This window comes from Azolla caroliniana, unplaced genomic scaffold, assembly GCF_043228905.1.
Source record: "Azolla caroliniana isolate FFs.n. ecotype wild unplaced genomic scaffold, voAzoCaro1.0.p SCAF_14, whole genome shotgun sequence".
In the NCBI taxonomy this organism is placed as follows: Eukaryota; Viridiplantae; Streptophyta; class Polypodiopsida; order Salviniales; family Salviniaceae; genus Azolla; species Azolla caroliniana.
This window is the reverse complement of record NW_028230449.1, coordinates 19954628-19978004: the sequence shown is the minus strand read 5'-3', so window position 1 is coordinate 19978004 and position 23377 is coordinate 19954628. Positions and strand designations below refer to the sequence as shown.

At 38.6% G+C, this 23377-nt stretch overlaps 2 protein-coding genes and 1 pseudogene across 4 annotated transcripts; 1 reads left to right on the top strand and 2 right to left on the bottom strand.

The window, feature by feature from the left end:
* Nucleotides 1–2961: 2961 nt before the first annotated feature.
* LOC147855812 (riboflavin biosynthesis protein PYRR, chloroplastic-like) lies at nucleotides 2962–9619 on the top strand. Of its 2 annotated transcripts, XM_087330284.1 has the most exons (10): nucleotides 3154–3288; nucleotides 4246–4346; nucleotides 4898–5035; nucleotides 6628–6727; nucleotides 6818–6943; nucleotides 7582–7895; nucleotides 8011–8130; nucleotides 8214–8456; nucleotides 8932–9057; nucleotides 9137–9619. In XM_087330284.1, the coding sequence occupies exons 3-10, from the start codon at nucleotides 5012–5014 to the stop codon at nucleotides 9419–9421; spliced, it is 1338 nt and encodes a 445-aa protein (XP_087186410.1). In that variant the 5' UTR covers nucleotides 3154–3288; nucleotides 4246–4346; nucleotides 4898–5011; the 3' UTR covers nucleotides 9422–9619. The 2 variants fall into 2 exon arrangements, with proteins under 2 accessions (XP_087186408.1, XP_087186410.1); XM_087330282.1 differs by lacking the exon at nucleotides 4246–4346 and having other exon boundaries at nucleotides 2962–3288.
* Nucleotides 9620–11892: 2273 nt separating this feature from the next.
* On the bottom strand, nucleotides 11893–17895 carry LOC147855811 (rhomboid-like protein 20). 2 transcript variants are annotated; one of them, XM_087330742.1, is made up of 9 exons: nucleotides 17781–17895; nucleotides 16084–16181; nucleotides 13636–13776; nucleotides 13492–13558; nucleotides 13169–13320; nucleotides 12985–13086; nucleotides 12637–12762; nucleotides 12332–12547; nucleotides 11893–12228 (listed from the first exon to the last, which is right to left on the bottom strand). In XM_087330742.1, exons 1-8 carry the CDS (start codon nucleotides 17803–17805, stop codon nucleotides 12374–12376), a joined length of 885 nt encoding a protein of 294 aa, XP_087186868.1. In that variant the 5' UTR covers nucleotides 17806–17895; the 3' UTR covers nucleotides 11893–12228; nucleotides 12332–12373. The 2 variants fall into 2 exon arrangements, with proteins under 2 accessions (XP_087186868.1, XP_087186869.1); XM_087330743.1 differs by having other exon boundaries at nucleotides 12655–12762.
* Nucleotides 17896–20092: 2197 nt separating this feature from the next.
* On the bottom strand, nucleotides 20093–20764 carry LOC147855810 (pentatricopeptide repeat-containing protein At1g08070, chloroplastic pseudogene; annotated as a pseudogene).
* Nucleotides 20765–23377: the final 2613 nt, after the last annotated feature.

Genomic DNA, 23377 nt, shown 5'->3' with positions numbered 1-23377 from the left:
GGGTGTATAGACATGCCCATGTGATGCTTCCTACTCCACTGATCTATATTTTTATGCCGCCATATCCAATCCATGATTCTGTCTGTGTCTCAATCATGTATATATATATATATAATTTGCCTCCCTTATTACTCCACGTCCCCCTATCTTTTGTTTATCTCTTCTTCTATATACAGCAATGACGACTCCACCGCATCAGTGGTATAATATTACATCACATACATACATTCATACCCCATCTGTTATTTTATTTATACTGACTGGTACACCCAAATTTCTTACATTCAGAGAAACCACCATCCGGCCACAGCCAGAGATTTTAAGCACTGACGCCTCACTAGTCTAATTGATTGGAGATTATTTGAGAAGGGGGCCGCGCAAACACGAGCCCCCGTTTAGCCCCTTCCTGTTGTGTTGGTTCCTCTATGTATAATGCTATAGAGATGACAGAAAGGATAGAAGAATGCGGAGGATGCGCAAGCCAAGATGAAAGTGTCCATGATCCAAAAACCGCTCGAGACTTGACGGAGGTGCCGTTGTACTTTAAATGCATTATTAATGTGCTCGGAGGCGTCGAGATGGGGCCGTGCCTACAAATTATGAAACCTTTTCTCAACTATTCATGGTGTTTCCACGTGGTCGGCAAATAGTTTAGGCATGTGGAGTTACATCGGGGAAAATGTGTCGAAAGCATGGCTCCCTCCAACACGAAGGAATGTGCCTTCAATGTCTCAACTAAATGACTCCTCTTTCCAAGAAAGTTTACAGTTATCCTCCAAGCCACAACACCAACAAAATGTCCACGCACGGTCTTCATTCCCTTGGCAAATTCACTCCCTTGGCAAATTCACACTTGCGATAGCACATCCCGACACTTTGTTGCACAAGACTTCCTTCGCATGGACAATGGTTGAATAGAAAAGCATACAATGAACTTTGGGTCGTGTTCTTAGAAGCATCAAAGAATCAGCCATCGGTCTAGAACAAAACGTTTCATGTTACCTGAGCGTATGTCATAAGGATTCCTACTTCCCTCATTTCGATCCACCCTACACAATTTGTCCGATGTCTGTATGCAACATTTGAGGCACATAGAATATTGTCAATCCCAATTCGTACAGGATTCGCACCCACCGCACTAATTGATGCTTAACATGGGTTACACCACCGCATATCATAATGGGACGTAGTCAATGTGGAATATAGACATTCTCTCATGATGGGCGGTCTTATAACTTGTTCTTGTTATCGATAACGGTTAGTGGGCCCTGCTCTTGTCATTCAATGGTTTCCTTGTACTACGGCAACAATGTGTGAGTTCTTGCTTCAAAATGTCATAGGCCCATACGGGTTTGTGGAGAATGTAGTGGCAAGCATGTGAGATTTCAATGCCAATGAAGCCACATAGCTCTTCGAGTAACTAGGAGTTGAGCTCTCCCTTACGATTGCTTATAGCCAATGGGCAGATAGAGCTTGGGCCACGGTCCCATAAACAAGGCTATTGTCTGAGCTTGTGAATGAAGGGCTGGTGATTGGCCTCCTTGCGGGTCGATAGGACCACCCACAACTCATTGAAAGGGTTTATGCCAACACAGCTCGTGTACGGTCAAAAGCTGTTAACGCACATAGAAGAGACGATCACATCGTAGGTGACAATGTCCTGCATGTTGAAAGCAGTCGTCAAGATGCAGAACAAAACTAGCACTCTTAGAGATGAAGATCTTGAGATGACATTGAGCAATAGATTTATAATAATAATAGACAACTGAAAAATAAGACAAGATTAACAAGAAAAGCAGAGAGAATTGGAGGATTACCATTGGGATTAGCTCTAAAGCGTTGTGGACTAACAACGGGCAATTGTTTCTTTTGCATTGTTCAAATGGAAGATAATACTCATCAATTTATACAATGTCTAATTGCTCGTCAGATTTGGAGTTACATTTCTCAAATTTGGCAAGTTATTATCGTGATAGTGTTATTTGACACCTAGACAGTGGAGTGGGTGCTCAATCGGAGATGGAGATCGTTTTCCTATTTCTGAGATATTGGGGATTGCATCATAATTGGGACATGCGCAACACTTTTGTATGGATCAATGGTAGACATGGGGTGAAAGCATATTTACGAAAGTTGAAGGGAGTAGTACTAACGTGGCAAATTTCTTTATTGAAGCAAGTGGAAATTATTTCTTAAGTGGAGTGTCTGTATTGCCTATAATTGGCAATTCAACATGTTCCACTACCATCATATGGTGTAGTGTAGTTGGTGGGTGACCATACTCTATTGTCACACCTAGGGATCGACAACGGCTCGGCTCAAGCCTAAACCATTTGGCTAAACCGGCTTAAAGTGGCTTAGCGACTCGGCTCGGCTTAGGCTTGAGCCCGCCTTAACGGTTTGAGCTCAACTCGGCTTGGCTTGAGTCTCGCCAAACCGGTTAAGCCGTTTAGAAACTTGAGATAGAGAGGGCGAGGGAAGGAGACTACACAGACAAGGAGAGAGAGAGAGAGAGAGACTACACAAACGTGAGAGAGAGGGAGGGAGGGAGGCAAGGAGCTTGTATTCTACATAGTGGATCGTATGAGGGAGGGAGAGAGAGAGGGAAGTTTCCAAACCGTTTGACAAGCCGGTTTTCAAGTTGTTTCTCAAACCGATTTAGGATCGGTTTGGTTTGGTTTGGTTCAGGTTCGAGGATCCCAAAACGGTTTAGGCTTAACCGGTTTGTCCAAACCGGCTAAGCGTAAACCGAACCGTTTCCGATCCCTAGTCACACCCATTGTAAGCGGTTTTTTACACACATTTATTAATATAATTATGTGTCTTCACCAAAAATAAGAGAGAGAGAGAGAGAGAGAGCAAGGAGGAGGAGAGGGAGAAAGAAAGAGAGATATACATATATATATATATATAGAGAGAGAGAGAGAGAGATAGAGAGCAAGGAGGAGCCAGGAGGAGAGAGAGAGAATGCTAGGAGCATCATCATCATCATCATTAGCATCAGGATGGTCCTCTGTGGAGCTGGATGCTGCCTTGTTGATCCGTGCCGCCCAGCTTGCTGATAGCTCAGCTGGCTACACTGCTCCCCACCCCAACTCCGCCTGCATCATCGCCAAGGGGTGGGACCACGTGGTGGCCCAGAGCTTCCTCTATGCACAGGGCACCGACTCGGCAGAGGTCCAGGCGTGTCACGCCGCCCGAGATGGAGCGCGCGGAGCCACCGCGTACCTCAACCTCGAACCGGGTGATTGCCATGGCGATGACGCCTCCATCTCCGCGCTGAAACAAGTATGTATACATACATATATGTATGTACAAAGAATGTTTTCTTCTCTCTATACACATGCATTCGTTTGTTTCCATGGAAGAATGCAACTAGGAATTTAACTTGCAATATATTGTGGTAACTGTGATTATTGTGCGCATTTTTTTTCACTGTTTAGGGTTTAAACATCAGATATCTCTGTTTCATTTCTCACTTGGTGTAATCAATGATCATAACATGGGGTTCGGCGGTTACAGAACTCAATTCTTCAGAATGCAATATGTCGTGATAACTATGACTATCTGATGCATATTCATTCATGGGTAGATTATATATAGCTGAGGCATCTACATGGTTCACATGGTATTGTCATATGCTTCAAGTTTTTAAACCCATAAAGGATCAGATGAACCAGGGGGAACTACATCTCTTGGTTTCCTTAAATTTCCTTTGGCATTAAAGACATTGTTTGGGGGTGCTTGAAAGGATGAATGGCTAGGAGAGTGGCTGAGAATGAGATTAGTTTGGGGTTGGGTTTGTTGGTCCTTAGTATCCATTGAAGGCATGGATTGTTGGAACTTGGTGATGTCTTTTATTCTGTCACTATCGTCGATTATCTTACAGTATACAATATTTGGAGTTTAATCATTAAATATTTGACACATATTTCTCCGTTTTCATTTTTGTTTGTGGTCCAAGTAGTGCCTCCTGTATAAAGACTACTTGTTATGTAAACTTGATCATTACCTTTGATTGCTTCAAGGGTTTATTTGATAGGACTTGACATTTGGCGTTTAGTAGTGCAGGTCGACTTGATAGAATATAATGTGCATTGTCAGATACCAAATCCTTTTGTAGAGTTTACATTAAAGGATGGAACTAAATGTAACTCAGGGTCCAAGTCAGAGAGTCCCAGCTATGTAAGATTCTTCGTAAAGTAGTATTTTAATAGATGTTGATTAGATAGGTGTGTCCTGTAGATACTTAGGCGAGCAGAGATATCTGATGTGCAGCCTGCTCCTTTGTCTGGGACAAAGGACTTTACCAAGTGTATATACAATTGCAGAACAATACGTCAAAGGTAGGTGAGCTTGACCCATTTCAGACTCCGTGAGCAAACTTTCTTTGATAATGTCTATTGTATGGAAGAAAGGTTGTGAATAAGCATATGCAGTTGCTGAAGAACACATTATAGGTGAGTAGGAATTTAGACATCATTTGGAAACTTCTTTTTAATGTATCTCTAGATATATTTTTCTGCAATGTAACTTGACATTATTTTATGTTTCTAACTAATTGGACACATGCTTTTGAGAGACCACTGTGAAGATCAACCTCTTTATGTTTCCGTTTTCCATCCATAATTCGAGACGCATTTCTGGTTTTTGTGTTAAGTTATAACTAGCGGACTGAGGGCAATGAAGTTCAGTACTAGGATGCAACTTAAAGTCGAGAAATCGCAAAGCATGTCACACTTACCTTTCCTGCACCGCTATATTTATTTCAAAAACTTGCACTGCTTCTTTGTAAATATTATGCATTTCTCATGCGTGAATGTCGTTAACAGGCTGCTTATGATGCATAAATGTTTAAATTTATCAAAGCTACCTAGATCTGATCTTGAAGTTTCAGGCAGGGATTTCCCGAGTGGTTGTGGGGCTTCGCCATCCATTGCCACACTTCAAAGGAAAAGCAATAAAGGACTTGAGGAAGGCGAATATTAGAGTCGATGTTTTTGGAGAAAATATGCAAGTGAATGCAACTACTGAGGTTGATTTTGTCATATTATATCATGCACAGCTTCCATTAATATTTGAAATTTTAACTCTGGTTGCTATCCATAATTATGCTTCTACAATGCTCAGCAACGGTCAACATACTTGTCTTTCAATGTTTGATGTTTCCATAAAGTGATTGTGCTTGGAGATATTGGAAGAGGACATGCTCAAGAATCAAAGAATGTGTGTCAGAAACAGTAAAGCCATAACATCTTAATTTTCTAAGGAATGAGCTGTCACATCAAAAGTACACAATGAAGGTCAACAAACTTATAAAGATGAAAACTAGTAATGAAGGCTATATTGTTATGTCCCGGGGACAAATGTGAATCAAATGATAAAAAGGCGTCAAATTTATTTGAAACTGAACTCATCTTGAAGGCTGTATGATAAATAACAATGCATTGATTCTGTAAACTACCATAATGGCGTGTTAAACCTAGCAAAAATCACACATGTATAGTGTCAATGCAAGTAACAAAAGAATAGGTTCGTGTTTGTGAGAGAGAATCTAAATGTGCTATTTCTAGGATGCTTATTTTATAGTTTTGAACAGGGTCTTTTTCGAATCTAGATGTTATCCAGCTAGATCCACTGAACTACATTGTACTGACACATGGCGATTCTGATCAACTTCCTATCTAAACCCTGTTTCTGCAACATTAGAAAACTCAAGTGTTTTTAAGTTGCAAATAACAGGATCAGGGAGAACTAAACATTTAACTGACCTTTCCCAATGCTTGCTACAAGCAGAAGGCATTGGATGATTTTGCTTGTAGTTGTCCTATAGGAAGCGGCTGATTCTTGAATAATGCCCGATCCATCACTGTTCAGTTCATGTATGCAGCCAGTAGCTGCTGAAGCACCGCTGGCTACTAAGATCATTGGGTGAAATTGGCCTATGTAACTTCCAGAGGGTGATAAACCACCTGCCACCGATTTAACCAAAATTTCAACTCCCGAAAAATATATTATGAATGAAGAAATGTGTCCTTAAGATTTTAGACTCCCTAGGACCTAATTTCACATCTAGGAAACTATATCGCTCCTGAACAATAAAGTTGACAGCAATTGGCTCCAAAGATTGGCATCCCTTTCATTTAGGGATAATTAGTAAGCAATGATATAATTACGAATGCCTACCTTCTAAAAGTACAGCCAGAAGTTTAAGCCTATCTCAGTGACTGAAACCAGCACATAGGGTTTCATAGGTACTCTCCAGTGGGCATAACAGAAAGAGAACAAATCAGCTAGGGGTCTTTCTAATCAGCTATATCTGCGTTGTCATTGTCTTCATCCTTACATCATTCCTAAAGATGTCCCTCTACATCACATTTCCTGTCACTCAATGTAGATGACTATAAATGTTTCAGACAACACTCATTTGATTTTCGCTTCTTTTCTCAGAAACAATACTCTATAGTTATTGTCTATAAAACCAACTAATATACATTTAGTGCATTTTCATATGCAGAAAAGCCTCTTCTTATGTTTTGAAGTTTTTGAATTAGAATTACAAGAAGCTCTAATTCATCTCATTTTGGGGTAGGGTTTTTAATCCGTTGATTTCTGCTATCTTTTCAGAAAGCTTTGAAAGCCTGCCAAAATGTTAACATTCCTCTTCTCTATAGGGCATCATATCATAGTCCATTCTCAACTCTCAAGTACGGGATGACACTTGATGGTGTGGGTCTTTTGATTTTGTTCTCTTATTTTGAAAGGTGTAAAGGAATGCTGTTATTTTAGGATTTCTATCCATGATGTTGATTATCAGGTAAGATTGCTGCAAGTAGTGGGCATGCAGCATGGATCACTAGCAAGTTATCTCGCCAAAGAGTTTTTGCTACACGCGGACGGAGTGATGCTATTGTTGTTGGAGGGAACACTGTTCGTCGTGATGGTGAGCATAAACTTCTCCCTTTCTCATTCCCATCCTGTTGCAATGAAATGAAGCTCCTGTCTTGAAGTTCTTTCTTTATGTTACACCCTTCGGAATATTGGTGTTCAATAGCCAGCGGACACTTGCTAGCTATTGCACAATTGATTTCTATCAGAGACTATATTTGGCTCTCCGTCAATGAATCTGGTTATTGTCATGGGAATCCCAATAAAATGCGAAAACTGGGGAAAAGAGGATGACATAAGAAGAGTGAGTAAAATTGTCAATTATGGAAAATGGTATGAAGATCCTGTGGACCACTTTCTGGGAATATTATTTCCCTTAAATTGCGTGCATATATGTATAATTGAAACGTATAGAAATGCACTTTTTTTTGCATGAGTGTTTTTTTAAATTTTCAATATGCACATTCCTGGGGGTTTACCCTTGAAAAAACATTCAATTTCTTAACTTTGCAGGTCACAGATAATGAAATGTGATATAATATTATGCAAACTGTGATACATTGAATCAGAGTCTTGGTCGTACATCTGCATGCACATAAAAAATTATGGGAAACAACAAAAAAATTATTTGTTGTGATTCTATGAAATTGGATCTCCTTGACCGTGATTTACTTTAACCAATGGTGTTTGCAGATCCCCAATTAACAACTAGGCAAGATGGTGGTCATCTACCTGTCCGCATAGTGATGTCTCGAGGTATGAATTTGCCTGAGGACGCAAAACTATGGGATGTCTCTTTTACACCTACCATAGTTATGACACAGAGAGGAGCACGGAAAGATTTTCAACGTAGACTTCAGAGCAAAGGAGTAGAAATTGTAGAGTTTGATTTTCTAACACCAAAGGGAGCTATGGATTATTGTTATGATCGAGGCTTTTTGAGTATTCTATGGGAATGTGGGGGTACTTTGGCTGCACCGGCTATCACATCTGGTGTAATTCATAAAGTATGGCATCCTTACCCTCCTTTCTTACCGTTTCAAATCCTTCATGTGCAAGTGAAAGCAAGATAATTTGCTCCACTCCTTGATTAGTAAGTAGCTTTCATTCTCTTCAGAGCAGGTGCTTGCATTTGTGGCACCCAAGATAATTGGAGGTGTTCATGCACCTTCTCCAGTTGGTGATATGGGAATGGTGGAGATGACACAGGCACTAAATCTCGAGGATGTATCTTTTGAGCAGGTAAGCCCTGTAGTTTCTCGATACATTTGGCCAATGTTATGCATATTTCAATTCATAGAATTATGCATGTTTGTGTGTTGCAGATAGGCCCAGACATGCTTATCACTGGGTACTTGCAGCCAATCCCTGATTTAGTAGTTCCTGCTGGAATTGATGAGCTTGATGCTTCTGAGGCAGCTTCCTTTTCTGACAAGCAGAGTATAATCTCATTTTACAAGTCATGGAATGTTTTTGGTGCCCTTTCCAACTTCTCTCCTCATCCAATAACAGTTACTGACTCTGATGGAAATGATGTGCTGTGGACTAGCGTCGAACATTACTATCAGGTTCATTTTTCTGCAAAAACGTAGCTTTTCTGCTCTTAGAAAGTCATTATGCTAATGTAGCCCAAAATGTTTTGTTTATACTTTAGAAAGTCATTATTTCATTGTAGCCCTCCAAAAAATCTGTTCAGAGGTCAGAGTTCATTTAAGGGGTATGGTGTGGTCTGAGTTCAGTTCAATCCTAATAGTGATAGCAAATTAGCTCAAAGATATTCTTCAAATTGATTAAAGATCATATTGGTAAGTGAAGAAATTGGAAAATGAAATATTGTTGCCACTAGATCGATTAAGTGTCATTGTCTTTCTTTTGATGAACTAAATTTCCTGCTTACATAGATTTTATGATTTTCTACTTTATCTACTAATCTCTGCTGGATGAGTTGTACCTCGGAATATGACATGGCGATGCACCATCTTTATAGTGGAAGAGGGGTATTTTGATGAAGTCACTTAATTCATTGCTTTCTCCATGTAACAGGCGCAAAAGTATAATGGTGTTGAAGATCCTCTTGCACTAAATCAAGTCAAAATGATTAAAGCTGCCAAAAGTCCAGAGGAAGCAGCAAGATTAGGGAGGAGTCTAGCAAAGCAGAGGCCTGATCTGGTATGTATGTATAATAACACCAACTCTTTCATGCGAGAAAATCATATTATTAGTCTCATCGTCTTTTGTTTTCCTGTAGGTACGGGAGGATTGGGAAATAATGAGAATAGAAGTAATGTACACCGCATTACGTGCCAAATTTACAAGCTATCCTTCTTTGAAATCTTTGCTGCTCTCGACAACTGGATCTATACTTTCTGAAGGCTCACCTCATGATCTCTATTGGGGGTCGGGTCGAGATGGGGAAGGACTCAATCACTTGGGCCGCTTACTTATGAGACTCAGAGCTGAGTTTCTGAGAGAAGAACATAGTAGTATTCCTAATTTTGTTGGCATGGAAAGTATTGAGCATGCTTCCAGCTAGTGAAATAAGTTTTTTCTAAATGCCATCAATTTTCTAAATTTTTCCTCCAGTGAAATGAGCTTTATTTTGTAATGTTTATTCTGCTTTCTGAAATTTGACAATTTTCGTGATTCATGAAATGAGTTGTAGATATTCATTGTCCCATTTTAAATCAGGTTGGCGGTAAGAATAAAAAATTGATTTGTTGTATTTGCTTACCACCTATTTAGTATGAATGTAATGGATTCTTTATCCCTTTGGCAATATCCATTATATGGTGTTCTTGAAGGATGTTTTGAAGCATATCCATTACTCCATATTTTGATCATCTATAAACCCTAAACCCACATATTTCACCATAAAACAAATGGACGGGGCATACATTGACCTTGAAAGGCATCCACAATTTAAGAAAACCTTATTAGACAACCATTCATCATTAATTTTAATGTGCAAATCAATGGTGCCTATTTGCATTTGCCTGACACTGATGTCAAGTTCAGTGAATGAGATAGATTGACTAAGCTCGAAAGTCCTTGTATTCATTGCAAGTAATTTAAACCCTATGATGTAGATATTCAATGGATGTTTCAAGTTGCATATGCTACACAGGTTTTTGGGCCTGTAAAGAAGACATTTTAAATTTAGGACCATATACATTGTAGTGTAATGGTTGGTGACATGATAACTCGGTCAAATTCTTGAATTGTTGTGTGCTTCATGATGTTGGGTAAACATCGTCCAATGTATTTATACATTATATGGAATGATTGTCATGCACATGAACATGGTAGGATAATTGGCATTGTAAACAAGGCATTTCTAAATAAAGATCATACCATGTAGTGTAGTCCTTGGTGTCATGCCTAACTGAATGTTTTGAATTGGTGATGTTGAGGGAACATCTTCCAATGTATTAATGCATTTTATGGCATGATTGTTATGCACATGCACACAATACGACAAGTGGGAAAATAATGTGTAGAATAATTTAAAATGAACTTATTTTGGGAGAATTAAGTAATAGAAAAAATTTACGAATATAGGAAAGAACAACCTTCGATGATTCTTCTTGAAGGAGATTGATTTATCCATTTTCATTACATGTTTTTCTGCACATGTTTCATGTTGTGCCACGAAAAGATGGATTATCTAAAATCAATTGAATTCCTAAATCATGGAAACAACTTTCGCATGATAGCATCAAACGGGGAAAATCATCCATCCCCTGCCATTGCCAATTAAACCAATTTAAGGGAATACAAGAGCAACCATCAACCATGCTGCTTTTATGGGATGCTCTTCCTTTTCCCCTATTGCTTGTTCTCTTCAGTCTAAACATTCATCCCAATTCATATGTCATATATGGGTTGTGGATAGCAATGGGCCCGGTTTCGGCTCAAACTAAACCGAACCGTTAAACCATGGCTTAACGGTTTATTGGTTCAAAGATAAATAAGCGGTTTGGTTTAGGTTCAAATGTTACTACTCGGTTTGGTTTTGAATTTCATGGTTTAGCAGTTTATTGGCTTATCGGTTTCAGTTTATGTGGTTTGGTTTTAAGGTTTAACGGTTTATAGGTTAAAAAAATACTCCTAAATTTTCCCAATAGGTTTCAACTTTTAGCTTTTAATTTTAAACGCCAATTTTATCTTATTAAATCTTATATGCATTAATTTTAAACACCAAATTTATGATAACTAGGATGACCAAATTTATGATTAGTATGATAACCAAATTTATGATAAGTGTATGATAACTAAATTTATAATAAGTATGATGACCAAATTTATAATAAGTATGATGTCCAAATTTTCAATAAGTATTATAACAAAATTTATAATAAGTATGATAAACAAATTTATGATAAGTATGATCACCAAATTTATGATAAGTATAAGGATCAATACATATCTGTCAAAAATTGTTTGGTTTGGTTTGGTTTTGATTTATGATTAGCTGGCTTGGTTTGGTTCTAAATTTTCAATAAACAGTTTGGTTTCTCCTATTTTTAAATGGTTCGATTTAAATGGCTTCATAAATTTTAAACAATTTGGTTTGGTTTTTATTATGAATAAATGGTTTGGTTTGGTTTCAATTCGAAGAAACCGAACCGAACCAAGGCCATTGCTAGTTGTAGATAATGGATTTCATATAACCATGATCTGTAGTCATCTTGTCCAATTTGTCAGTTCCAAATAACAAGAGTGTAACCCATATCCTCTGCTTGGAAGGCAGATACTAAATGGAATTACACTTTGGAAATATGTTGGTAAGTATGTTAGATGGATTCATCACATCACAAAGCAAGACAAGAGGTCAGTCCAGCTTCAGATCAAGCCTTCTTGATAGCAAGACCTAGACCATCTTTGCAATGCACAATCTTCAACAGTTGACAAATATGTCAAGGACTACATATAGCTCAATCCAAACATAGCAACATTGAGTTATAGATAAAGACATCTTTGATTGGAGCCATTACGTAAACAGAATTTGCACTTTAAAGAAGCTTTACTTTCTCCATCTTTATTTCAAACTTCATATCTTTACAGAATGTATTCATCTTTGCTCATATACAGCATAGCCACATTTAGCTCCAACCAAAACTAATATTGATTATAAAAACTCATTCAATAGCCACAACCCACATGTATTACAAAAACCTTGAGCTGGTTAACCCAAGATGACCCATGGAATATTTAAGAATATTCTCTCAACCAATTGTGGAAAATGAATCAAGTGAGACCAATCGTTCAATAAATATTTGCTAGTATTCTGCTGGATTCCATGTGTGCCAAATGTGTGAACCTCAGTTCAACTTTAGGATACTGGGACAAACAGCCAACCACACACCATTATGCTATTGTTCTCAAATTAAATACATATCAAATCCTGGAAAAACATTTGAATATTTTTAATGACTTTCAATACCTGATCAAATAGCATCATTGTTAAGTACAGCCCTTGTGAGTTTCATGCTTGACCCTCAACTAAAAGATTTGTTGCTCTTGTTACATCATTTCGGGCCTCTGTAAGCGCTTGTACAGCTCTATTTCTATCAAACCCCATAGATACCAGCATGGCAACAGATTCTTCCGGGGGTGGAAGCGAGACAGGTACTGAGGGAATCAATGGGGGTACGTGTCCCTGCTTTGCTCGGCCACAAAACCAAGTCAAAATCAGTAAATAGAAGTACAAAGGGCATGAGTGATGATACATCTACAAAGAATCGAAACCTGCAATCCACTGATAACCTGTGCATTTTGAGAGCTTCTAGAATTTTCCCTTGAAGCTGGAGACTGTACTCTTTGAAACAATGCTCCGAAAGCACGGCCCATAGCTGAAGCCAATGCTTCAGGGAACTGTTAAAACCAACATATGAATGAGAGGAAGATTCCATTCCAATTCTTTTTGTTCCCCTTTTTACCATGAGTACGTGTGTACATAGGCACGCTTTATTTACCATACATAATATGCTGGTGGAAAACCACAATGTAAGGTGAAAAATCACAAAATAAGACATTACATACATACACACATGTACACATTTGATAAGAGAGATTTAACATTTCAAAAAGATTTACTTTGACACGTCGAATCTTGAGCACATTCATGTGATAAACAGCCCCAGCCAGAAATCCGCACATACCAGGTATCAACGTCCGTTTCCATGAAGAAACTAAAAGCTGCAAGGAAATGGCAATCATTTAGCAGACATAAAAAAAGATGTCAATGTGAGATCATAATGTGTATAAGCTATCTTGGTACCTGTAATCCAGCGAGATAAACAAATGACTTGTCTGAAAGGTTAGCTCCAAATACTCGGAAGTGAGTTGTCGTGGGAATATCAAAATAGAACTGAATAAATGAAGCAAATACGAGCCCATATGGCCCAGGGGACAATCCCAAAGGAGAATGATCTGAAGAATAAATCTTTGTAAAACGACGGAACTAAAGAAGACGGACATAGAATATAAAATTCAAACTATAGCTATTTCTAGAGAAAAATTTCATGTTTTTACAAAGGTTTTGTTTGATCATTACTTTATTCATGAAGAACACACATGCTTAGAAAAACTTACAGCAGATACCTTTTAAACAATAAATAGCCACTAAATTAAGTATTGTACTCAGGATTGTAGAGAATGTCAAGAACACCTGGAGCAAAATAAGTATCAATAACTAACTTCAAGAAGGGAAAGAATATACAAATCGCAAATTATCAACAGACGTACAGCATATTTATTGGAGCCAATTTGTCTCTCAAATATGCGGAAGTAATAGATAAGAAAAAGACCGAATATAAGTTCAGGTGTTGATGCAAAAACGCAAGATGATGTGAGAACTCGCCAAAACTGATATTTCTCGACTATTGCCTGGATTTATTGGGAACAGAGCCATCAGTTTCCAGATTCTTCAAAACAAAATAAAAAATTGCCACTTACTTAAACAGGGCTGTGGATCTTCCAGAGGGCAGTAAAATGCCAATTGGACAACCAGTTTAGCTAATTTAATTTTTATTTTCCCAAAACAAAAATACTACATTAGTACAAGAAACGCCCTAAGGCTGTACATGAAATATGTACATATGGATTAATTACCCCCATGTTAAATTCTAACTGTCGACTTAGATAAATACTTTGGTGTAGAGTAAAACCATTTCACCTGGTCAAAAACCTGCCTATAATATATTCTTTTGTCCCATAACATGAACTCCTATCTTTGTAACTCTTCCTGTTGAATATTACCTTTTATGCTATCCAAAAAAACTATAAGCAATCTCCGTTCAAATCCCAATAATTATCTGGGCAGGGTTTTCGGTCACATTTTGGAATACCTTTAAAACATCTGGCCTTCCAAATATACCAAATAATGATACTAGTTACCAATTGCCATATTTCAGGTTTACCAGTCTCTATTTGTGGATTCAAGGGTATAATTGTTTTTTGCATCAGACCATGTCTCATAGAACGAGCATCTGCAACATCCTCTTGTTCATATAACATCGGTTTGACCTTGTAGCACAGCCCATAATACCAGCCCCATGTATAACCCACTCGAGGATATACTAGTATTTATAGTGTTACGATTCCTTTCCATATTTCCATCGCAAAATCACAACTCCACAAACATGCTTAGCAAGGGTTGTCTACAAAATTCAGCTTCTGTTTTTGGAGATCTCTTAACTAAATCCAGAGAGACATCCTTCCATGAATTAAGAACAGATCGAATAAAGCTGTCTTCCCATTTTGTAGAAATAGCAGACTTGTAATCAAATATTGGACTTCCAAACGCCACCAGTTTTGGGACAAAGACTTTGCAATTTGTACATCAACATTTGTTTCCTTGGTTCTGGTTCTGGTTCCGGTGGCAATCCCCAAATCACCAATTTCACAAGCAAAGCTTTTGACTGGTGTAATGGATCAACAATTACTAATCCTCCCTGATGCGACAGCTGAACAATTGTGGCCCAAGAAACCTTTGCCCTTGCATGACTTCGTTCATTGCCAAGTCACAAATAATTCCAAACATGATCTGGAAAAACTCCAGCATGACATAATATACCAAAGACTAGATAGAAGAACTTGATAAACTACTACCACTTTGCCCGCAAAAGATAATTTAGCTTTACTCCAAAATATCAATTTTTTCCTAATTCTCTCAGGTGCCACCCAAAAACCACTGATTAATAAGCTGCAGCCATACAAAACGTTTGCAATGCTGTGTACATTTGCTACAGATTAATAAGCTGACCATCTAGATACAAAACTGTAGCATCAGCAAATTCCACATCCATAACATTTTTCCCATAAAGGGGCATAGCTATTCCTTTCAAGCCAACATCCTCAACAACCCAAAACAAACTCATAGCTTCAGTGAAAAACAGAAAAACCCTATTTTACACATCGGGAAATTTGATGCACGTCACCTTTAACCCCTCCCAACAAAATTGAACTGTATACTGATTTGTACAAAGAGGAGACTCCTACCACCCATTTCTCAGGAAAACCAAGTCCTACAAGAGTACCATGAAGGAAATCCCAATCAAATAAAGACCTCCGTCAGATTTTGGACTCGCTAAGGATTAATTTCACATCCATGATGCTAGATTGCTCCTGGAAAAGGATATTGACACTTTGCTGGTTCCGAAAATGGCATCACTTTCAGAATTTCTTTTAGATAGAACTTGAAGATTAAAAGGAAGAGGATACAATAAGATAAGGCTTGACACCTAAAAACACTGCCAGAGATTTAAGTCTATTTAGCAGCTAAAACCTGAATATAGATCTTTCAAGGGACTCTCCACTGAAAAAAATAGAAAAAGAGATCAAATCAGCTATTGCACCAGCAGGATTTAGCGCTGTAAAATAACTCTCCATTAGCTATGAAGCTAAATTTGGGGTTCTACTCAAAGGATTTTTGTTTGAATAATGCTCATACTGCCAGTTCAGAAAACATTTATCTTAGCCCACTTATCCTGTCAGACTATGGGCAATTGTCTCTCAGCCATTTCACACTGGCTTTACAATATCTTCTTAATTCACGAAATCCAGGCTAAAAATAAATCAAATACTTTATTAAATAATGCAACAAAAGAAGAACAAAAGTAATTTTTCATGATAAGATTCACTTGCATCAGATAACACCTAAAAACAAAAGACATGCAAATTTTGCTTACTGGCCTGGTAAGAAAGACTGCAACCCTTGGCTGCTCGTGTGCCAGCCAATAGTGATGCAATGCTGCATGCCATAACTAACACCTTTGACACGGGGGCATTGTCTATCAGCAAAAAGTAGAAGATACGTGTTAATGATAAGGGATAAAAATCCATGAAGTTTCATGTTTCACAAAATCTAGATTGATATAGAAGATCAGATAATGCACCAGTGCACCATGGGTAAAGCAAGCAAAAGCCAGATTTCAAGGTTTCTTTTTTTGTAGAATCATATGTCCTTTATAAAATCAGAATATTTTGGGATGACTAATCAGAATATTCCAGTACTGATATTTTACCATAGGCTCATATGTAGCTTTGGTCGTTTGGATGGAAAGATCAGAAAAGAATGGAAAAACGAGGAAGATGGATGCCAATTGGTGATGGGAAATATTCTGGGATGATTGATTCTGAAGCTATAACTAGTGCTTTATTTTCCCGTGGGTTCATATGTGGCATTGCTTCTTTGCATTGGCAGGTGACAAAAGTATGGGAAAATGAGGAAAATGGATTCCTCGTAGTGATGTTAATGTGTTCAACTGGTAAGTTATTGCCAGTGGTTGCCCAAAATGGCAGCTCCTTTAGAAAATCCACACATTCAATGGTATTGGCTATTTCTGTGGGGTCTCTTAGGAAGATAGTATTCACAGGTTTCTTCACTGTCCAATACCTCAGCATATATGAGCAGTTCTTTCTTTGTCTCCAGACCGATGAGTGTTTGCACAAGGGAGAAATTTGGTAGCATCCTACAGATATAGCTTAGCTTATAATATCCTTTGATATTGGAAGTAATTTGGTAACACCTCAAGGATATAGATTAACTTAGAATCTCCTTTGATATTGGTAGATGTGAAACGCATTCCCACTTTATGCACAACTTACCATTTTTGGGCACATTCGCCAGTTGAAGGGTTCATCACTATTCTAGATAGTTGCCACATGCAGAGGAAATTTTGTAATTCATCACTTCATGCCGTACATCCCATTGCCTATATGGCATTTCCTTGTTTTTTAATTGACAGAGTCCACAGAGAATCCCGAAGGGTTCATGTGACTGTAAATATTTGTGTACCGTTTTGTGCACAGCTATTTGATCATAGAGACAAGGAAATTGAAATGGATATAAGAGGGGCAATTGCTAGCTTTGTATTGTTTGTGATCTTGGATGGTCATCTCTCTCCAGCTATTAATTAGGAGGTTTGCATAGTGACATCAAAGGCATAAAAATCCTGAGATCCCAAGTTCAATCCTCCCCATGGACATGGCATCATAACATAAAATCATATTCGGTCTCCACGATCTTTCTATCTTTCTCACCTGGTTATGCTTTTCCCTACACACATTGCTCTCTGTCTCAATGTGCACTTTCCATTGCAATGCTCATTAGAAAAATCCTTGGACGATGATAGTCACTCCTTAACTCCAATTACTAAAATGTTTAACTTTTGGTTCCATCGTTCATATTTGACCTCTGAGGATGATAATAGAATCTATCTATCTATCTCTTTCCAATAATTTCATCAGAGGCATCAGAGCCTTACAGATGTACAACACTTGCGGCTGAGATTATTAACAAAGAAGAAAGGAAGCAGGACCAGAAAACAGGACTTCATTTAACTTCTGGGTTCCGTGATTAGGAAGACAGGAGGAAGAAAGAAACTCACGGAAACCAGAATGCCCGGTGTTCATGCTGCCGATCAGAACAGAGAATGGAGGATCGAAGGTTGAATGGATGGGGATCCCTCCGATTTTGCGCCGACCTGCGTGGTACTCCCTCCCTGTTTTTGTGGGGGGGGTTGCGCTTTTCAAAAGACTCTGTTCTTTGTTCATATGTATATGTGCCAATCAATCTTACAAAACTGTCCAGAGTCTCCAAAGTCATCTCAGACTAATACAAAAACTGAGTCCAAGCAAATCATTGGGGAAGATGAGCCCTAGAGATGTAGAAAATGTGTGGCACTAGAAATCTGGTCTCCGGAAAATGCATCCATCGATCTCATCTTTTTGTGGGTTGTAATACAGTAATTGGTGTTTGTGGATGATTTCTCTCCCACACGTGAACAAGATCTCCCATGTAGCACGAAGAGACCCGTAACCATCCAAAACATATGCCTTAATACAAGGTCAAACATATTACGTAAATGCATGTGTCAAGGGAGATGATCCGATGGGTTCCACCATTGAATGTTTGTAATCAAGACTCAATACTATTCTACGAGAGACATGTGCATTGTCACAAGCTGATGGAGAACCATACACACGACAAGGTGTGAACACATGAAGAAGTATACACACCCATGGAGTAATTACCTCATGTCTAATGACTTTGAGTATGTTCATTGCAACAAGGTAGTCATTAGAACATTTATTTATAACTGTGCTGAATCAGTATATATACAGCATTTGATATGATGTTTGGTCCACATGAACAAATCAAATTAGCACATTTCACATATAAAGAGATTAAGAATGTAAGGCACATAAGAACCAAAATGATAATGATTAGTAAGACATTGGTGTTTGCATTAATTATATAAGAGAGATTTTGGAGAGACTGGGGTATTGTTCATGTGTGAGCTTGAATATTGTGTGTCCACACTAGGCCTAATATTTCGGCAACTACAAAGTTCTCCACCAAGACTAAGGACGCATCGCAAACCAAGTTTCGTATATACCTTGGTTGAGTTGCAATGTGAAATCTAGTCATTGACGATGTTTTCATATTCACAAATCATATATACATGTGTAATCAATTATCATCCAATTGCTAACAAGTCTACTATAAATATAATTAACCATAGTGTATGTTCATCATTTTCTGTCCCATAGGAATTCCACCTATAGTTATGTACATATCAAAATATTTAGTGCCTACCTACCTTCAGTTTGGTGTTGTGTACAACATAGATTTTTCAGGTGCGATGACTATATATGGTTGATATGGGAGCTTCAGCAACTTTTGCGACATGAAAATCCAAGAAGAAAATCTGATTGTGATCATGGTTAGGTAAAGTGTTTGTATTAATCCAGCATCTCCTTCCCCTTTCAAAGATGAATCTACCACATAGAAATGGGGAATGCTGTTCACAAGTTTCTCATGTTCTTACTTCCAACGCCATGCACACATCGCATACAGAAACACTGCTCATAAAAACCTATAAGTCGTTGAGTCAGCAGAGTGATGACTCTTGACACGTCGAACAATATCAAAACAAACCAATTGTCATCACTACAATCCTCAAAAATGTGGCAACAGTTTGCAGCATTCAGCTGAATCCTGCACTTCTTTATCATTGATATACGATAGAGCAACAAATGGCAGTCATACAAATCTGGAAGTGTGTTTTGACAAACCTTCTGAATGTATTATCAATGTACATGTAATATACATAAAGAATTCTCCTTTTTATAATCTGAAATGATTTCTGGCCTTTGAGATGTACTACTTAAAGTACATGCAACATAGAAATTTCTCCTTTAAATGATATGAAAGGGCTTCTGATACCCAATGCAAAATTGTGCCCTCTTGCGATAGTTATGATCAAATCTCTTCCAGCTAGGCATTATGCTTACCTATATACATGGGTATGAGAAAAATACAAAAGATGAATACATCTACAATCTCATTGACATATGACAATGCCTCGGGTATTTCATGTTTGCTTTATTCTTCACTCTCAATAATGTTTTCCATACAAACATACGTGGCAGCACACATTTTATCCAGCCGTATTGATTGCTCAAATACCCATTTTCCAAGGATCACATTCTTCCACTTCCTACAAGCACCCAATATACTTGAGAATAGTGGGCGGTGTGGCATCTTGTCCAACAAGGCTTTTGCATTGTCAAAATGTCCTGCACGGCCAAAAAGATCGATCATACATGTGTAGTGTTCCACTGAGGGTACGAGACCATAGACAACACACATCTCATCAAACAGTATTTCACCCTCCTTCAATAGGCCTGAATGACTTCATGATGTGAGCAATCCAGTGAAAGTGACCACATTCGGCACAATGCCCTGACCCCTCATCCTTCTATAAAGGTCCAAAACCGTATTTGCTTGACCTGACTGGGCATATCCTGAAATCAAGGCACTCCAAGATATGATGTCCTGCATAGGAAGCTTCTCGAACATTTTCCTTGCTTTCTCGTGTGCACCACACTTGGAATACATATCCACCAATGCAGTGCAGAGCACAACATTTCTCTGCAACAACCCCTGCTTTCTAACCGTGAGATCTATACCTTCCCCTATTTCTTGAGACCCAAGCATACCGCACGTTTTCAAAACATACACATATGTTACCTCATCCAGGATCACCCCAGAATCTTGCATTTGTCTAAAGCATTTCAATGCTTCATCGGCAAGTCCAAGCTGGACATATCCGGCAATCAAAGAGCTCCAAGTCACAACATTCTTTACCGGGAGTTCTTCAAACACTCCCTGTGCTTTCTCCATCACACCACACTTGGAATACATGTCCACCAATGCATTGCCAAGTACAACATCTTTTTGCAACAATCCTTGCCTTCTCACTTCGGCATCAACATCTTCCCCAATCTCGAGGGTTCCAACAATGCCACTTGCTTTCAAAATGCAAGCGAAAGTTACCGCACTCGGGCGAACACCTAAGCTGGGCATGTTTCAGAAGCATTCCAGAGCTTCATAGCAGAGGCCGTTCTGGGCATAGGCGGTGATGAGGGCATTCCAAGACACGACATCTCGCAAGGTCAGGTGGTTGAACAATTGTGTAGCTTCCTCTAGCGCACCACACTTGGCATATGTAGCGATGAGGGTAGTGGCCATGTGGGCATCCCGTGCAATGAAGTCTCGGTGATCGAGGATCATGCAAGCGTGGATGCGCCTCGCCTTCTGCAAGTTCTTGCCTTTGCGGCATGATTTGATGAGGGACAGCAAGGACATCCTGTCATGTGGGAATTCCTCCACCTCCACCTCCACCTCATCCTTACAGGTTGTAAGAAGGAAATGGAGTTGGGTTGGAACCTGAGGGGGAGACAATCTTGAGGAGCTTGGCTGTGGAAGCAGACAGGAAGACCCAAGCCCAATCATCCGGGAGCTATGAGGATTTGGTTCTTGTTAGTTCTGCAATGAATGAGAAATAGTAGTTTTGTAGAGACACATTACATACATACATACATTTGTATGTATGTATGTCTCCTATGGTCGGATCGGCATCGACTTCTCGGCATCTCAATAAGTGACAAATAGAGAGAGTGTCTGTGTCTCTCTCTCTTTCTCTTTTTATTGTAGCTTACCCTAGTGGTATGTTGTTAACACTACAAGCACTACGTTTTGGGTTCAAAACCCAATTTTCTCACTTCTCTCTATTATATACTTCATATATATCTCTTAATTCACTAGATGCCAGAGATATATTCACTAGATGCCACTGTAGAATGTAGGGGTTGAACCCATGACCACCTAGTCTCCAGTGGGCAACCTTACCAACTGAGCTACATCCGTTGGGCTCTCTCTCATAAATCAATGTTTGTTATTAAAACAAAATGATAATATACCCCTTGCTATCTTCGCTACTTCATAAATAGTGATAGTGCAAGGGAAACCCTCTCAAGTGTTGTAAAACTAGATGACATAAGTCTATCTCTTCCTGGGACAAGATCCACATACAACATAGTTGTGAAATTTGCCAAATCAATTTCCCTTTCATCCTACGGATTTGTTGTATTATCCCATGAAGTCCACCAAACAAGAACTCATTTCTCATGGTCCAATCAAACCACATCCCCCAATATCTAAGGTAATCAAAAACCACCTTATATGATGGTGTGGGCATAACTTTATCCTCATCCATAAAAACCCATTTATAAGGTAACAAAATATTCCCTGTTATAGATGCCCAAATTTTTTACATAATCGCCCAAATGGCCTTAGCAACTGAACATGTAATGAACCTATGTCTGGCATCTTCTTCAAACACCGTACAGAAAAAACATGTCCCATTCGAAATATGTCTTTGTTTTAAGGCCATTGCCAAAGGCAACCCACCAACTATGGCATGCCCAAGAAACACCTTTGCACAGAATGGAAGATGAGACTGCCACCATGCATCTAAAACTCTACGCCACCACTTTACATTTCTAGTAATGCTCAATGTATCCAACACCTTATTTTCTAACCAAGCTCTACCTTCAACCAACTTATGGTACACATCATTAGCGTGCACCACATAAATCGATTTCCCATTACCAAATGACCAATCTTTCCATGGTTCCTCGACCACCAACTCTCTCTCTCTCTCTCTCTCTCTCTCTCTCTCTATTTCACACCGTTTGTTAAGTGGGTTGGCAACACATCCACTTCGCCTCAGTCGACCTAATTATATGGGGTCTTTGGTGGAACAATCTGGCTGGCGGGTTCGGCCAACAAAACGTCTACTCAATCTTCGTTGACCTACTAATATGGAGTCTTTGGTTGAATGATTTGGCCCACAAGTTCATGTTGTCTCTATCAAGCTCATACGCATCTCTTTGTTGGGTACACATACCATTTTTGTAACCATTTGTCTCATGGGCTAGATTTGGTCTTAGAAGATGTTAATATTTCTCTTCTTTCTTTCTTTCTTTCGGCTAACTTTGGTCGGCAACCCCACTACAACGAGCTAACATGTTGCACCTTCTTTTAAGGAAAATAATAATAAATTTGAAGCAAAATAAGATGGTGCTGATGATGTGCATATAAGTAGCAATGTAGGTTTTCTCTCGCTCTTGCCATGGCTTGTTGTTAGGGTTTTCCTACATGAGCCACATTGTCGTACAATAGACTTTACCTTGGTTAACCCAATCAAAAACATGTTGTATCCACACTTATAAGATCGCCTTCCTTCGGCACAATTTTTTCAAGGGCCATTAATATGGAATGTTTTCCATCTCTACTTAATTTACTTGTAATGTTTCAAAGGGGCGCATTTTCTAAGATGGTGTTTATTATTATTTTGTTTTATGTATATTTCTCATTGTTTTTTAATCTTCTCGCTATTGATTTGTTTAAGACAGTACATGTTACGGTTTTGCATATGTTCTTTACTTTCGTTATCTAGGTTTTATTTTATGTACTTACCGTGTTCTATATTTATTTATAATAGAAATATGTAGTTTTGCTCCTTTGATTCTACATTAGCCATCTCAACAATCATTTGACTTCTGAGATCTATTATTTAGTAATATTCTAGAGTATTTGAACACATCAATCAACTTCGGATTCCCTCAAAGTTTC

Bases quoted from the DNA above. Each gene is read 5' to 3' on its own strand.
- LOC147855811 (XM_087330742.1), bottom strand. From the start codon at position 17,805: ATGAACACCGGGCATTCTGGTTTCC. The intron at 13,559-13,635 runs GTACGTCTGTTG...ATTTTGCTCCAG, and splicing joins TTGGCTCCAATAAATATGCT to GTGTTCTTGACATTCTCTAC. The intron at 13,321-13,491 runs GTATCTGCTGTA...TTTATTCTTCAG, and splicing joins GGCTATTTATTGTTTAAAAG to ATCATTCTCCTTTGGGATTG.
- LOC147855812 (XM_087330282.1), top strand. From the start codon at position 2,968: ATGCTAGGAGCATCATCATCATCATCATTAGCATCAGGATGGTCCTCT. The intron at 5,036-6,627 runs GTTGATTTTGTC...CTATCTTTTCAG, and splicing joins AAGTGAATGCAACTACTGAG to AAAGCTTTGAAAGCCTGCCA. The intron at 6,728-6,817 runs GTGTGGGTCTTT...GTTGATTATCAG, and splicing joins GTACGGGATGACACTTGATG to GTAAGATTGCTGCAAGTAGT.